The sequence below is a fragment of the Gasterosteus aculeatus genome, chromosome 7, assembly GCF_964276395.1.
Source record: "Gasterosteus aculeatus chromosome 7, fGasAcu3.hap1.1, whole genome shotgun sequence".
Lineage (NCBI taxonomy): Eukaryota > Metazoa > Chordata > Actinopteri > Perciformes > Gasterosteidae > Gasterosteus > Gasterosteus aculeatus.
In genome coordinates this window covers 21,436,643-21,451,722 of record NC_135694.1, presented here as the reverse complement: position 1 = coordinate 21,451,722, position 15,080 = coordinate 21,436,643, and the positions used below count along the sequence as shown (strand labels likewise).

Sequence of the window (15,080 nt, the reverse complement as noted above, 5' to 3'; positions counted from 1 at the left end):
CTCTGGCACGGCAGCACAAGATAATAGAATATAAACTTTAATTAAGTGTTATGTTGAATAGTGCGTTACATTTTCCATTTGTATGAACTCCGTTTTCAAATTGCACTACTATAATACAGATAACATCCATAACATGGATTTTGTTGGATAGTGTAATTTACAGTAATGGATACCATTTCGTTGCTACTGTTTTCATTCATGGACATTTCCATGTTACACAATGACAATAATTTTCCTTGGAACCTTACATTTTCAAAATCAAGGATAAGGATTTTTTGCTCCTTGTTGTTTTCTTTTCTTGTAAAATGTCACACTGTTTCTAGGTGGTATTAGTAGTTCTAGCTGTGGAATGCTGTTTTCTGATACATTGCAGCTCCCATTTTGATTAAGATATATCTGTTTTAAAAGTAAAAGTTGATATTAACTTTGAAATTCCATTAAAAAAAGGCAATTGAGGAAATAAGATAAACAACATTCTCTGAAGTACAAATTGTTCAACGCTGTTTTTAAGTGAAGTGAATATTTATGACCTCTATGCTCCTCATTGTTAGTACGCTATACATCAACAACTCTAAAGGTAACCAAGCTAACTAGGTATTCTTACACAAAGACTTTCACATGGTGACTTTAAAAAAATGCAAGTATCGGTTAGTAGTACATGCATAAAAATGGTTAAATATATTATTAATGCCGGCTATTAGTCCATTAAAAACAAAAATCATGGTAGAAACAGCATACTGTCAATTCTCAGTATTTGACAGAGATTTTGGGAAAAATCTTCAAACAATGTTTACCCTTCAGGCAACCAGTTTGTGCTTTACAAAACAGAAAAATACCCAGCTTCTAAATACAAGAGCTCATAGTGTCTCTTAATATCCTCTGTAAAAGGCACCTCAGGAAGAGACAAGGCAGCATTCATGTGCGACACATGTCATATGTTACATGGCTCTGGAGCGGCAGTAGGGACCAGGCCTATAACGAGGGTTGCATGTTGAGGTCCTTGAACGGACCCAGTGAGGAGTGTGGACTGACACCGGAGAGGTGCCGGTCCTGTGCTCTCTGAGCAAGGCTCAGAGCTCCAAAGGTGAACCCCGGACTTTATTCTAACTGTCCACTGCCCAGAATACGAGGATGGGTTAAATGAAGCGGCTACATTTCTCTATGTGCGCTAGGATTTGTACAACCCTTGACAAGAAGTAGAAAAAGAAGTTTACTCAAACCACCTTGGTATTTGACAAAAAAAATCAACGTCTATATTTTACTGGCTCTGTCGTAGGCTCGGCCATTTTTTTAGATCATGAAATGGATTAAGTAATGCCCTGCACGTCAAGCCATGATTCCAAATTAACATACATATCTCTTTAAAAAAACATGGAACAGGGTTCCTCAGTTTGAAAAAACACAAAAAGAGAGTCAGATTATGCTTTTTGTCTGCTGGTCATTCTCTAAAATCTTGATATGATAGAGATGCTTTGCCGTTAAGGATAAACGTGGCAAGACTGTGAGCCATGTCAAACACCTTCAAATATAATGGCTAAATGTGATGTGCCTAATAAAAGACTGCTGCATGTCAATTTATAAAAAGGTAGATATGGGAGACATTTCATGGCACCTGGGCACAGAATTGAGGAGCTGGCATGGAAATAGCTGAAGTGGATACTGGAATGTTTTGTTCTGTTCTGCTGACAACATGATGTAATAATCATTCACTGTGGTTGTCATGGTGACTTAAAAGAAAAAGCAATAATTAGTGGTAAATCAACCCCGCAACCTTTAATTATCTTGTCCTCCTATTCTTTCCCTCAAACAGTTTTCCCACCTGATCATTCATCCACAAATATTGAAATAATTTTCCTGCCACAGAAATGATCAGTCCTTTTTTTTTCTTCCTAGTACTCCCTTCGGATGTAGTATGTTCTCCCTCTTATCGGTACTCTTCCTTTTCTGCCCTATCCAGGTTATATTTCAGCTACAATCCAGTGATCTCTTTATATCCGTCACCATAACAACCACAAATGTTCTGACAGATTCGCTGGCACTGCAGAGAGAGGTGAAGCCTCAGAGGGAGTGAGGGAGTGCGAACGAGAGAGAGAGAGAGAGAGAGAGAGAGAGAGAGAGAGAGAGAGAGAGAGAGAGAGAGACACACACCCACCAAAAAAACCTTGCACCAATAAATGTACACTATGTTCCCAGATTATGTGGGATGCTTGATTTTCAATACAACCTCGCAATCCTCTCCTGACTCATACATTCATTTATGTGTGTCTAACACCACCGCCAGCCCTGCCGTTCAGATTGAGCTGTCGCACAAAATGTGCCGCAGACACGACCGTCACGAACAAACGCTGCCTTTCTACATCATGATCTACGTTTCAACACTTCAGATTCAACATTGCAGATCTTACAAGGAGGAGCGCGCGGCGCAGCAGCACCTCGGCTGCCGCGTAGTGGTCTGAGCCGAGCTCGGCTGCGGTTATGTCCACAGCCCCACCGGAGCCATGCCTTCTTTAGTGCTCAGTGGAGGGAGCAGGTTCTCCTCACACAGGAACCTCAACGGGAAGTGGACGAGCAGCCCCCGAACGGCCTTCAGTTCCTCTTTGGCCTGCTCCGGATCTGTGTCGCAGAGGCGTTCTTCGCTGGCGTATTCCTTCAGCTGTCGCATGTTGTGGACAGAGTTGGTGGGAAGGCATTTGAAGACCTGTTGTAGACCAGCACCGGGGCAAAAAAGGGGAATCAGGAAAAACTGAAACTACACATTGCAACTGTCGCTGAATAAAGAGATTATCATTTGTTACCATCATTTACGTAATCTATACCTTCTCGTAAATGTTGACATTCAGTTTAGCAGATGCGTTCCAGCCCAAGAAGAAGAATTCATCACTGATTGGATCATCAACATTGACACTTGGGTCGGAAGAAGCTCCAACAAGAACGCTGTTGGGCAGCAACAGCGGCAATTGTTCAGCATTTAAACATCACAAACGTTCCGATAATGTCACAATATAATTTAAACTGAGGTGAGAATAAGAAGGGAGATCATTTAAAACAATTTTACATCCCATTTATATGAGATTATTGTCTTGGAAATCACAAAACCATATGGTTCCTCACTCGTTGCCAGATTCCATTTGGTGGCCGATTTCTCAATAACTTAATAGTAAGCCTGTCTTGATGTTTTCCATGAGAGGTGGGTATAATATTAAATCCGTCAGAGGGTGCAAAAGTAAACAGAATGCACATTTGAAGATTTACACATCTCGTGCTGACCTGAAACACTCTTTACGCAGAGCGAGCGTGAGGGGTCCTGCCTGGTACTCCTGCCCTCCCATGACGGAAAGGACCCGGTCTTCATCCTCCACAAACACTGCCATCTCACTATCTCTGCTGCCCAGCATGCTGCGGTCATTGATGTTGGCTGATCCTGGAACGCATGTGGAAAATACGAGCATTGAAAATCTGTCATTTCAGAGGCGTCACTCATGTAATAGGAAAGAGATATATATCCAACTGTAGGTTTCTTTTGTTCGGTAGGGTGTAGTCAGTATGTTCTTTGTTCAGAAATTGATTTGAACTCGAACGTTACGCATGTCAAACATGATTAACTGTCCTAGGATGAGTTTGCATCAGTGGTGACGCACCGATGATATAGCAGCGGTCATCAGCAATGAGGGTCTTGCTGTGAACGTAGATGAGCTCTGTGACAAGCGACTGGGAGAGCAGGGAATGTTTCCTCAGGCCGCAGAGTGTGATGTACTCCGTCCACAGGTCCTCAACTGGTGGGGGAAACACAATCACGTTAATCACAAAGGAGGATGCAAAACAATCGAAATGTGTTATGAAACTCAAAGGGATTTAAAATGAATGTGAAAAGAAGGAGCAGTCAAGGATGGAAATGGAGAATGGCGGGCAGATGACTAGTACCAGTAGCTAGAGTTAAAAGGAGCGACACGAAGAAAAAGAAGGAAACATGTTAGAAAGGACACAGCTTGTATTCAGTGGTCTCAGGGGTATTTACGCGTGGAAAAGACAGCACATGAGCAACAGGAAACTCACCTTCTCTAAGTCTTGAGAGAATAGAGTGCTCCCCTCGGCACATGGTCCTGGGAGATTCATTTTTTATTAAAATTATATAATTAACTTATTCATGGGACAATAATATATTAACGAATAAACTTGAAACAGCTACTTTTTAATTTAGCAATACACAAAAGCCCAAAAGAACGGAATACCATTCCAATTCGATTTGCGCAAATTTTGCATTTTGTACATTGTTACATTATACATTAGATCAACGATAACTTGAGAAAAATGCTCTCACCTGTAAGTGAAGTGCAGAATAGCTTGGATGGCGTTTCCACCTCCTAAACTGATGTCCCCCTCAAAGCCAGGAAGCAAAGGAACCACCACAAACACCCTGTACTTCTTCTGCTCTCTGCAGTAAGACAGAAAGTCAACAAGCCCACCATTAAAACGTTACGGCAGGAGGACTATTCCTCTCACTCATTATTCTATTCTATGTGGTGATTTGTTGGGCAAATGCTCAAATGTACTCATGGACAATACTCATTGAAATATACTTTGTTTTACATGTTTTCATTTCAAACAGAAACAGATTTTTACCTTTAAGATTGTGGGTATAATAATTAATGAAGCACAACAAACATCTGGCTTGTGCAATAAAAACAGACCTGTGTGCGCGCAGAATTCTCTTCACAATAGCATCACCGATCCCATTATAGATGGTCTTCCCATCATCGGCACAGCTGATGAAGAACTGGTTCTGAGGGCAGAGGAAAGGCAGATGGCGGCTCGGTATGAGGTGAGGGCCAACACAGGTAGGTAGCTGGCAGGCAAAGGCCGGAGCCGTGTGATTAGACACACATTGGCTACAAAATCAGTGGCATGTAAAATAACAGTCAGATGTTATTTCAGTAAATTGGAATAACATGCCGAAACTCTAGAAATAAAGGGAGGCAAATTCATACAGACAAGTAGATGCATTTGTATACAAAATAGAGCCCACTCTTAAGTGCTAAACATTAACAACACAGTAACAGACGCGGTATTTAGCAAGTACAAGTATCAACAAATTGATAAGACCATATACATATTTGTCTGTAACTGGCTGAAGCCATCCTACGTTACCTCGATGTAGATGTAGTGCTCGCTGTTCTCAATGGTGTGGATGTAGGCGTTGAGGATCGAGTTCTCATTGGTTCCAGTTGACCAGCGGTCGGCAGAACGTAACACCTGATGAAGGAACAAGTTCATCCCTGATGCAAGTCTTTCACATAACGATTACTTCCCAGCATCAGATCAACTCTGGGAGGGGGGAGGATATGGAGTTTATGATTACTACGCTATTTTATGGAAGTGTAACCTCAACTTTACATATTTTATCGTGGGGACACTCTACAGCTCCAACGCTAAATGGGAGAACTGAGCCCCTGGAACCTACATGACTAAAACTGATAGAAGAGCTAGAGCATAATAGCGAGCAAGGGTTAAGGTTACAAGCCACTGTCCCCCGTAGAAGAAGAAAGTTCACACAGCAAAAGCTATTGTTGCCGGCCTTTCTCGTGTACTGAGGCAAATTTCCCTCATGAAGCCCGATGAAAATAAGTTGCTTCCACTTTGGCTACGCATTTGTTTTCTATGGCTTTGCTGAGCAGGATAAACGCGTTGGAAGAACGGCATTACTCTGTTGTCTATGTTGCCATCATGTGTGCACAGTGTCTTAGATACCTGCACTTTGGCCTTGCTGGATCCGGGCACCGTGAATGAAAGCGAGTCAGCCGTGCAGTGAGACTTGGGAAGAAGATAAGGGTAGAACTCGTCCTTGTACTTGTTTTTGAAGATCTAGAGAAGACAAAACAAATGAATGAAAATAAGATTTTTGACCTTCCTGCTGGTCATGTTCCCTACAGAAGACTCGATTAAAACAGAGGTTAGATTAACTTTGTTCTACTACTTACTATCTAGGTCATATTCTTCTTGTTGTGGCTACAACAACCCAACAGGTTGCAGCGGCATACCATAAAAAACTCCCAGATTGCTTTAATTCTACGTGATAGCTTAAAATATTTGCAAATTAGGGCCTTGGACAGCTTTTGAAAGTTAAGCTTTTGGGACTTATATTTGTTGGTTCCCTCACTATGCGGCTGGTTCCAAGGGGAGAGTTTGGGTCTACAGCGGTATGCAGGGCCATGGCCTGAGTCTGGGGGGAATTACACAAAATTGGACCCATTGGGCCCATAGACACTCCGGGTCCCTGCACTCCCCCCAGAGATAATAAGAAAACAGCTTCCCCTCCAGCTCTGCGTCATCGCAGAACGTTGTTGCTTTTAAAAAAAAGGATCAGTGTTACATTCGCTGGAGGAACAATGGGCTGTGTAGTGCGTTTTTTTTTTTTGTTTGCTTTCCTTTTGGGATCCAGGAGGAGAGAATGAATATCTTCTATGGCCTGTCCTCTCCCCACGCAAGTCAACAAAAAAAACGCTGTGAGAGAAAATAAAAGTCCGCTCCACGTCCGCAGAATTTTGCCAAAAAGAAATAGGAAAATGGATTCCTGCAAAGCCTTGAGCAGCGGACACCAACTTTAAACTAAACTCAATACTTTCTGTGATTACTTGTGCATGTGTATTGTGAGGTAAGCTCATGCGTGCTCAAACTCAAACCTTCACTCTTGCTGTTGAACAGTTTGCCTATTGACATATTGGGTGCACATCAGTTATAAGACTTAATTCACAGCCTGGTAATTGGTCCTTGATCCCAAGGTAAATAATCGTATTGTATTGGCATTAATAATTCTATTGATGTCAATAATTTAGTTTTCACACTTGATCAAACCCGCTCTTAACCGTGCACAACATATTTATAATGACTAACATGTTCAAATTCAGTAAAATGACAGTTATTATGCTAATGTCAAAATAAAACATAAGAAGCTCTAAAGAACACCCGGCTTTGTTTTGAGTCTGACCTTGGTGAAGTTCCAGCGCTGGATAAAGTGGCGGGCAACATCTCTGGCCGCTTTCCCATGAACAGCTGCCGACAGATCACGCCACGGCATGCGGGGAACCTGAGTACGGTCAATATTATCTGAAAAGATATGAAAGTCAAAGTCTTTCAGCTCCCTCTTCCTCAGAATGTGCACGTATGTGATACTAAACAAGATTTAGAGATTTAGACAGTACCTTCAAATGGTTTGTCCAGTTGGACCCAGTCTTTCCTGATAAAGTTACTGTAGTCTTTGCCGAGCCACAGTTTACTGTTACCAGTCAGGTCATCAAGGGGCTTCTTTTCTTCCTTATCTGGCTCTGATGGTTCCGGACCGCCGGACATACCGTTATCCTAGTTAACGGACACATTTGTCAGTGTCATATTGAAAGCACGTATGTCCACAAACTAATGCAAACAAATGCATGATCCATTTCTTACTACTGCGTCTCCTGTGGGGTTGGCTGTCTGTGACACACCCAGGTCAGTTAGCCGGTACTGGCTGTCATCCCACCTCCCAAACGCCAGGTCAATTCCCCCCACAAAGGCTACTGTTTGGTCAATGGCCACGGTCTTTTCATGGTGAGCCCACATGAATATCACAGAGGCCACATGGTCAGGATGTCGCATCACCTGACGGACACGGGGGTTCAAATTGATGTTAAGACATGAAACGATGGCTTTGGTAATTGCCTGTGTTGAATTACGTCAGGATGCAACGGACCTTAATGTTCGGGTGCATGTTCATAAGAGTCCTCTTGCTGTGCTCACTATTAATGCCAAGGGCCATCTCCATCTCTTTGTACAGCAGAACACACACTTTGACCCCTTGCTCCTGCAGGAAGGAGTTGAAGGAGAAGGAGATGCAACGCCATTTCAAAAAAGGTCATGTGAAATTTGAAAAAGATTGAACTGGTGTGGTGTAGAAGAAGAATGCGGAGAGAATTCTCACAGCTTTGCGTTTGAGTATCTCATCCAGGCGCCAGTAGTTATCAGTCGCTGGTCTCTTTAGGAACACTTCAGGACTGAGCCTGAAATGAAATACCTTTACATTATTTGCTTAGAAATATATATTAGAAATACAATTCATATGCCGCTAAAATATCGGAATGTTCCTAACTCAGTAAAACGAAGCCTCTATATCACCAGATCCAGATCTTGGTGACACTTACCACCAATCCGTGATGAAGATTTCCTCCTTGGCTTGTTCAAGAGCATCAGCCAGGTCTGAAAAGTAGCCACTTCCGTTCACATACCTTCCAAAGATATCAATGAGCAATAAGGTTTAGCAAATGAGGATGAAATAAGATAGAAAATAGATAAGAAAATCTATCTGACCATTTAGTGAGCGTGTGCTCTCTGGGCGGAGCGAACCCGTCGAAGCGCTGCACTTTAAGAAAGTCACAAGTGTCTGTTAGCCGGTTGATTTCATGACTCCACCAATGAGTCTGTCGGTAGCTGCTGCATCTGATGATTAGACTCCTGAACGAGAGAAACAGGCCACGCATCAGAACACAACAGACACCTCTCAGTACGTAGGCACAGGAACAGCTGACCTACCGGGTGAAGTTCTCGATGCAGACTCCATATCTGGTGTCTGTGTAAGCACGGCCCACTTTCACTTTGAACTCTGGGTCAAGCAGCAATACAAAGTTGATGCAGCCGTTGTCTCGGTTCATATACATCAGGAAGGAGTCTTTCACCACCAGCCAGCGCCGAGACCAGCGGAAACAGAGTTGATGATGGCCGATGCAGTTCAGGCCTTGGATCCGGTGACCCCCCGACCTCTTGAAGATGGGTCCCTCCCTGAGACAAGTTGACACAAGCGATCTCTATCACTTACTTGGTCATTAAAACCACTTCTCCTTTTGCCTCACACACCCTCAGTACGTTTCCTTACAAGCCTTTTGGTCCGAGGTCGGTCACAAAGGAGAGAGCCCCCACGGAGAGGAATTCCAGCTGCAAAGAGAAGAAGATGTGAAATTGACCTCTTGCTGCATGACATCCACTTTAAATGTGTGCATGTGGGTCTTGTTTCAATGTTATCACCATGCTGTGATCATTCCTACAAAATGTGTTCTCCAGCAGACCATTCAGGTACTCCTCAAGGTATTTCTGCAATACAAAAGCAGGAAAATAAAAGCATGTTATACAATTTCTAAATGCAGCTCGACACCAAACAGTCATAGAAAGTGTTAGAAGTGAGTGAGTGAATGGCCTGTTTTTGTTCTGTAAAGCGGACGTGTTCTATGATAGTGATAATGCAGAAAATCATTTAAATTGTTCTAAATTATGTTTTTAAAAAGTGGCAGCCCCAAAATATGTAATACATATGATATTTTCTTTCAACCACGTATATTGCATTGACCAGCTCAAATAAAGACCAACACCAAACTGTATGTATGGTACTCACTAGAGAACAAAAATCTTCTTCTATGACTAAAATCTGGTTTTATATCTTGCCACAACAGCAATTATATGTATGTGAAGGGGTTTTTACGTTCTGCGTAAACTATTCCTAGACCTGGTGGGTTTGTTTGATACCATTTTGCTGGAGGTCCTTCTGGTGCGTTCCGTTCCGTGGAGGCTCGGCATCTCTTCTGACATGGCTCTCAGCTGCTGCCTGTCCTTTGAAAATCTTCGAGAGAAATTTGAATATTCAAAATACTTGGTGGATGACAAACCTGACGATAAAGATTCAGAACAACACATCGCAGAGATTTTCAGTGCAGGCCTCTCAGAGCGAGTGGTTTATTTGCATCATTAAAACGAACCGATTGGTGCACCGACCTTCCCAGAGGCAGCAAGTGACGCATCATCTTGTGCTTGTAAAGGTCTCGATGCAGCTCTTGGAAGTGCTTGTACTTCCTCTTCACGGACCAGTGGAAGTGGCCGTGTGTCAGCTGCACTGTATACAGGGTGCCTACATGGACCTGGAGGGACGTTATTGAAATCAAGCACATGACTATGTGGCTTTCGATTCTGTAAAAAATATGGCATGTTCTCAGTCACCTCACAAAAACTTCTCTAAATACTACACCACTGCACTAATAAAAATACGTCATGTGACGTGAGTGCCATGGTCAAGCTTATCTGAAGCTTTCTATAAATACTGGCGTCTTGTTAACAATCACCAAAGGAAAAATGTTAATTATTTTTCCGAACGCGACTAAAAGGTCACGTACCTTTGAGCGAGTAGTGTATTTCTCTGTGTTGTCCACTCTGCATGTAATAGGTATACCAGGCATTAAGAAAGGTATACCCTCATCTTGCACTTCAGAAAGATGATGCACCACAAGGAAAGGGCGACCGTCTGCAAGTTGGAAGATTAGAGCGTTCAAATAAGTTTTCTGACGTAGCCGTTAAAGCGTTTCAACAGTTAAATGTATTTGTAAAAAAAAAAAAAGAACAGTTTATCGTACCGCTGCTGGACATGAGGCCATCTATCTCGTCTGGAGAAATGCCGTGGATGTCATGAGAGAAGCGCCTTCTGGACAGGGGTTGGGCCGTCGAGCTTTGGGCCGGCGGCTCGATCACACCTGTGCTGGCCATGGCAAATGTTGTCGCAAGTGCCAGCTGCCCTGATGCAAAGACAAACGAAAGGCGACTTTCACATTTACGTCAAGTCCAGAGCTCACGCACCTGCCCGCCACTGAACACACATCATGAGCACTGCAGTGTCATGCACCAGAAGGCTACCGACCAAACAATTGTGAGCCCCGGACCGACGTCAGATGTGTTGTAGTCTTTTAATATCCTAAGTCCCCAGACTGCAAGTTCCAGCTGTATTAATTACATAATTACAAAAGGTTTTTATATTACAGTAAATGTAATATTAATTGAGGGGATTCTGCGTACATTTCCTCTATACACTGTCTAATGCCAGTGTTCCTAGACGTTTTAGCAATATTTACCTTTTCTTACATTTTTTTCGTTGTGGGTTTTAAAACTAGAAAAACGTGACGTACAAAATCTTAGGCTTTTAATAACCATGTGACTACAGTTACTAAATTATTGACAAAAGTTAGCTTTTCTTACTTTGGGTGGTATCAGTACTTCAACTGCTACAAAGGCTACTATCAGTCGTTTGTAGCAGAAGTGCAGGAACTAAAAATAATATCAAAAGATGAAGCAGCCCCAGCCGTGGAGAAGTCATCCACACTGCGTCACATGAGAGGTCTACGACACAGCTACCAGCGCCAGCAGAAAGGTGCGTGTGAACCCGTTTGTATAGTGTGTGGGTAGATGTCTTTGAATGGCTGAAGGTTTCCTAGGCAACCAGGCAAAGGCGAGAGAGAGGAGGTCTGTGTGTGCGTGTGTGTGAAGGAGAGGGAGTTGGGGAATGAAAATGAGGTTGAAGCATACTAACATAGCACTAACACTAAAGGACTCCCAGAATGGACTGTAAACAGAGAGGATTGCCATGTTTGTTTATAGTTTTGATTCAATGAAAGAATTGCTCCAACCATAGTTGTAGAGGACACATGATATGAGGGACCGTTTGGGACTTGACCATTGAGACACTCTTATACGTAATGAAACACTCTTGCGTTCGCCATTGAAATGCTTTCAGGCTGACCGACCGGTGTTGACAAACAAAGACATGTTGCTTGACTTTTGGTCAGTAACTTCATTATGAAGGAGATTACTTGTATGAATACATGTGAAACGTTTGCATGTAAGAGCATATATACATACAACTGAAAAACATATACATATATATTTGAAACATATGTGAAACACTTGCTTATGTATCTAAACTTTATTTCTCTATAAGAGTGTCTCAATAGTTATGTCCTAAACGGCTTTTGAATGGACTTCAATATTAGTGGTAGGCTTTAGGATGAAGAGATGTGTCACTTCACAACAGCATGTAAAATCAAGTAAAACAGGAGTTACTCTCACTAAAAATGTGTGTAAATTTTATTTTGTTTTTTTTTTCACTTTCAAAAGGTTGCCTACACTTTTCTAAAGAGATGAGACTGTAAGAATTTGTGTTTGATAAGAGTCCCTTTTGCAGATCCTTTGTTGCGAATATATCTTGATTGTTAAATACTTTGTTACATTGTTAAACTGCTGAAATAACACTCTCCAGAGTTTCCATCATTTACTGAAGATCTTATTTAACGTCTGTGATTCCCATGAAAAGAACAAGTTGTGTTTTAATTCATTTGAAACCCATATTAGGACCATTTTTTCTTTGGCATTTTTGCTGCAAACCTAATTCTGCACAATTCCCAAGCGTTAAGTGTTTCCATTTTTGGCTGTTTAGCCATGGAAGTTAACAGGAAACCCTGTCATTTAAATCTACTGTTTGTTGTCAAAATAATATTTAGCCAAACAGGCCGGTTGAGAGCTATGAAGACTTGAAGAACAGCTTATTTTTTCTCTTCTGAGGCTTTATTTAAAAGTGAAGAGCCAATTCTGCACAGAGCAAACATATTGTGCAATAAACTGACAGACATGACAGAAGCATCTCAAAAATATATTCTGTTAACCCTTTTAGCAGAGAAGTCTTGTGTTGACTTGACAAGCTTTTCTTGTTTTTTCTTTGTTCGTCAGGCCTCCTACCCGTGAAACACACACCCAAACAGGGAGTCCTTTACAAATGAGCCAAATAGACCAGAGGGGAACGGCTTTTATCGAGCAACATCTTACGCACCAACAGTTCCTAGCGTAGGGTTGGCCTTTGAATTTCCTATTTAAACACAAACATATGTACCGTCAGAATCATTAGAACGGCCATAGAAAAACGTTAAGATATTTCACTGAAGGGCATTAAACAGCAACAAGACACCACCCCAAAAATCGTGTTTTACTGTTGACTATAATACTCTATAGTCAATACATCACTAGTGGGTGTGGTTCTAAGTGAGCACCTGTGGTAATACAACTGATTTCAAACTTGAAGTCATTACGTTACAAAACTGGCTCAAATTAACAATAGGATATTATTATACGGTGCCTCGACCTGCCACATATCTGGATCTCCTAATTGTATAACTGAATTATAAAATGTAGTGACCGTATAGAAACACAACATTTACGTGGTGTTTAGAATACACACTCACACAAAAGATATAATCGCCAGACTCCGAAAAGTGGAACCGAATGACATCATGTGTCCTACATTCCTGCGTGACTGACACGACGGTGCTGACACAGTCAGCTCGCTGTTTGCGGCAGGGCACTGCGGATTTCCCCCAAATCTGCAGAAACTGTCGCCTAAAATAAAGGTGGACTCGGATCCAACATGTCGCTACATGTTAAAGCCTGGACAGGGAATTATCCCGAGCATTGCAACGTGGGTAAAGATGCATGTTCAGAGATGAACACGCACACACACACACACACACGCGTCGGATGCGTTTTCCGGGTGTAACAGCAACTTTCTAACTTTCCGATCGGAGTTGTGTGTTCCCCAAACATCTGTACGATTCACATGCCACACGGAGACGACACATGTGTGGGTATAAAGTCAGCGTGACACTCCGGAGGCAGCTCAAACTTCTCGGGGGCTCAGATTGCTGAATGCTAAAGGTGTGTCGTCTCCGCCCATTCCCCTCGTTTTCCTCCGGCGACTAAACTATTACATGACACACTTAAGAAAAGGCACAAACATCACCGGCTTAAAGTGGCGACTGGCGGTCGTTCGCGCATCGCACCGACGCGGCGGTGACCGCGGCGAGCCTCGTTAGCCTGAAATTTGCCGCTGGGTTCATTTTTTTTCTTTTTAAATCTGCATCGCTGCGACGCCGAGTGGAGATTCACATCCGTCTCGTTGTGGCCCACAATTATTTTATTTTTTTACTCACTTTCAGGTGGCGCCCCGCCGCGCGCACAGATACTCCGAGGAGAGACACCGGGCGCGTTTAAAGTGAGGGTTTGCGTCGTTGCGTATTCTCAACGAAGAGGTCACCCGTTTGGCAAAACGTAGTCCCTCCCATGGGATGTCCTGTGGGACAGGGGACGGAGGAGGAAATAATACAGATGGGGAAATACGGTGGAAAGACGCAGCTGTTGCGCAGCACAATTTGTCTTCTATTTTCTTTTCTTTTTTACCAACAAACCCATAACAACGTGCTTATTTGTTTACGGGGCGAAAGTTGGATTTAAAGGACAAGAAAAACCGCGACGGGACGCGCGCACACACACACACACACACACACACACACTTATACACGCACACGCCCTCTTATACACGCACGAACACGCACAGGGTACTTCAGGTGAGATAACGAAGGCCGCGATGAAACTACAACGATTACAACGTTATTATCGGTACCCAGCCGATCACATGACTTCCGGTTTGCGTTTTTCAAATGAAAAGCTCGCGAGCAAATATCTGAGGTTTACGTTTCTAAAATTCCAAACTTGATTCGTCACTTTAAAAGCAGCTTACCATTTTATAGTTGGCGATTTTTACTGTACGGACTGTCCGTCGCTATCAGGAACTACACAATGTTTAGAAGCTCTGAATGGTTGCCATTTCTTTCCTCTAAATGCGGCGATCTTATTTGTTTACGTTTTACTGGATTTACCGGAAGTTGTAACTCTCGTGCCAGAATACTTCAATTGAACTTTCCAACAACATTTTCATTTTAAATAGCAGCCACAAAAGATAAGCTTTTTTGGCAAATCCTACTATAATATAAGTTTAACAATAATAGTTATTATGTATACATCCGCACACATTACGTTTTGACAACGTAAAGACATGAAAAGTAAACTGATTAGTACTCTGAAAGAATGTAATTACATCCAATTCGAGTTTATTCTGGACAATAATTAATTTAAATGAGTTCCCTCCACACCATTATCAATGCTGTTAAATTGTTAAAATGATTTAAATGTACAATTTCAATCATTTTAAATGTACAATTTTTACAATTAAAATCATTCAATACAGCTTTTTAACATTGTGTCTGAAGCTAAAACAAACCAATGAGACCGTTTGTATTATCTTGAGCAGTTTACTAGGGCGCAGTCCAGAGATAGTACGTAGTTGCCAACATATGGCTCGAGGCAAAGGTTATGCTATGGCCAAAGAACGTCTTGGAAATCATTTTGGAAATGAACTA

At 42.2% G+C, this 15,080-nt stretch overlaps 1 protein-coding gene across 1 annotated transcript; it reads right to left on the bottom strand.

Moving 5' to 3' along the window:
• Positions 1 to 21: 21 nt before the first annotated feature.
• On the bottom strand, positions 22 to 13,955 carry pld2 (phospholipase D2). Its single transcript, XM_040181088.2, has 24 exons — positions 13,815 to 13,955; positions 10,422 to 10,580; positions 10,185 to 10,312; positions 9,790 to 9,932; positions 9,544 to 9,637; positions 9,049 to 9,114; positions 8,900 to 8,958; positions 8,560 to 8,805; positions 8,338 to 8,481; positions 8,172 to 8,255; positions 7,952 to 8,030; positions 7,724 to 7,834; positions 7,441 to 7,632; positions 7,197 to 7,353; positions 6,983 to 7,101; positions 5,746 to 5,859; positions 5,146 to 5,250; positions 4,689 to 4,780; positions 4,319 to 4,432; positions 4,054 to 4,100; positions 3,639 to 3,773; positions 3,268 to 3,421; positions 2,817 to 2,934; positions 22 to 2,698 (listed from the first exon to the last, which is right to left on the bottom strand). Exons 2-24 carry the CDS (start codon positions 10,549 to 10,551, stop codon positions 2,474 to 2,476), a joined length of 2,856 nt encoding a protein of 951 aa, XP_040037022.2. The 5' UTR covers positions 10,552 to 10,580; positions 13,815 to 13,955; the 3' UTR covers positions 22 to 2,473.
• Between the last annotated feature and the right edge of the window lie 1,125 nt (positions 13,956 to 15,080).

Bases quoted from the DNA above. Each gene is read 5' to 3' on its own strand.
- pld2 (XM_040181088.2), bottom strand. From the start codon at position 10,551: ATGGCCAGCACAGGTGTGATCGAGCCGCCGGCCCAAAGCTCGACGGCC. The intron at 9,933-10,184 runs GTACGTGACCTT...ACGTCCCTCCAG, and splicing joins AATACACTACTCGCTCAAAG to GTCCATGTAGGCACCCTGTA. The intron at 4,433-4,688 runs GTCTGTTTTTAT...GTCTTACTGCAG, and splicing joins AGAATTCTGCGCGCACACAG to AGAGCAGAAGAAGTACAGGG.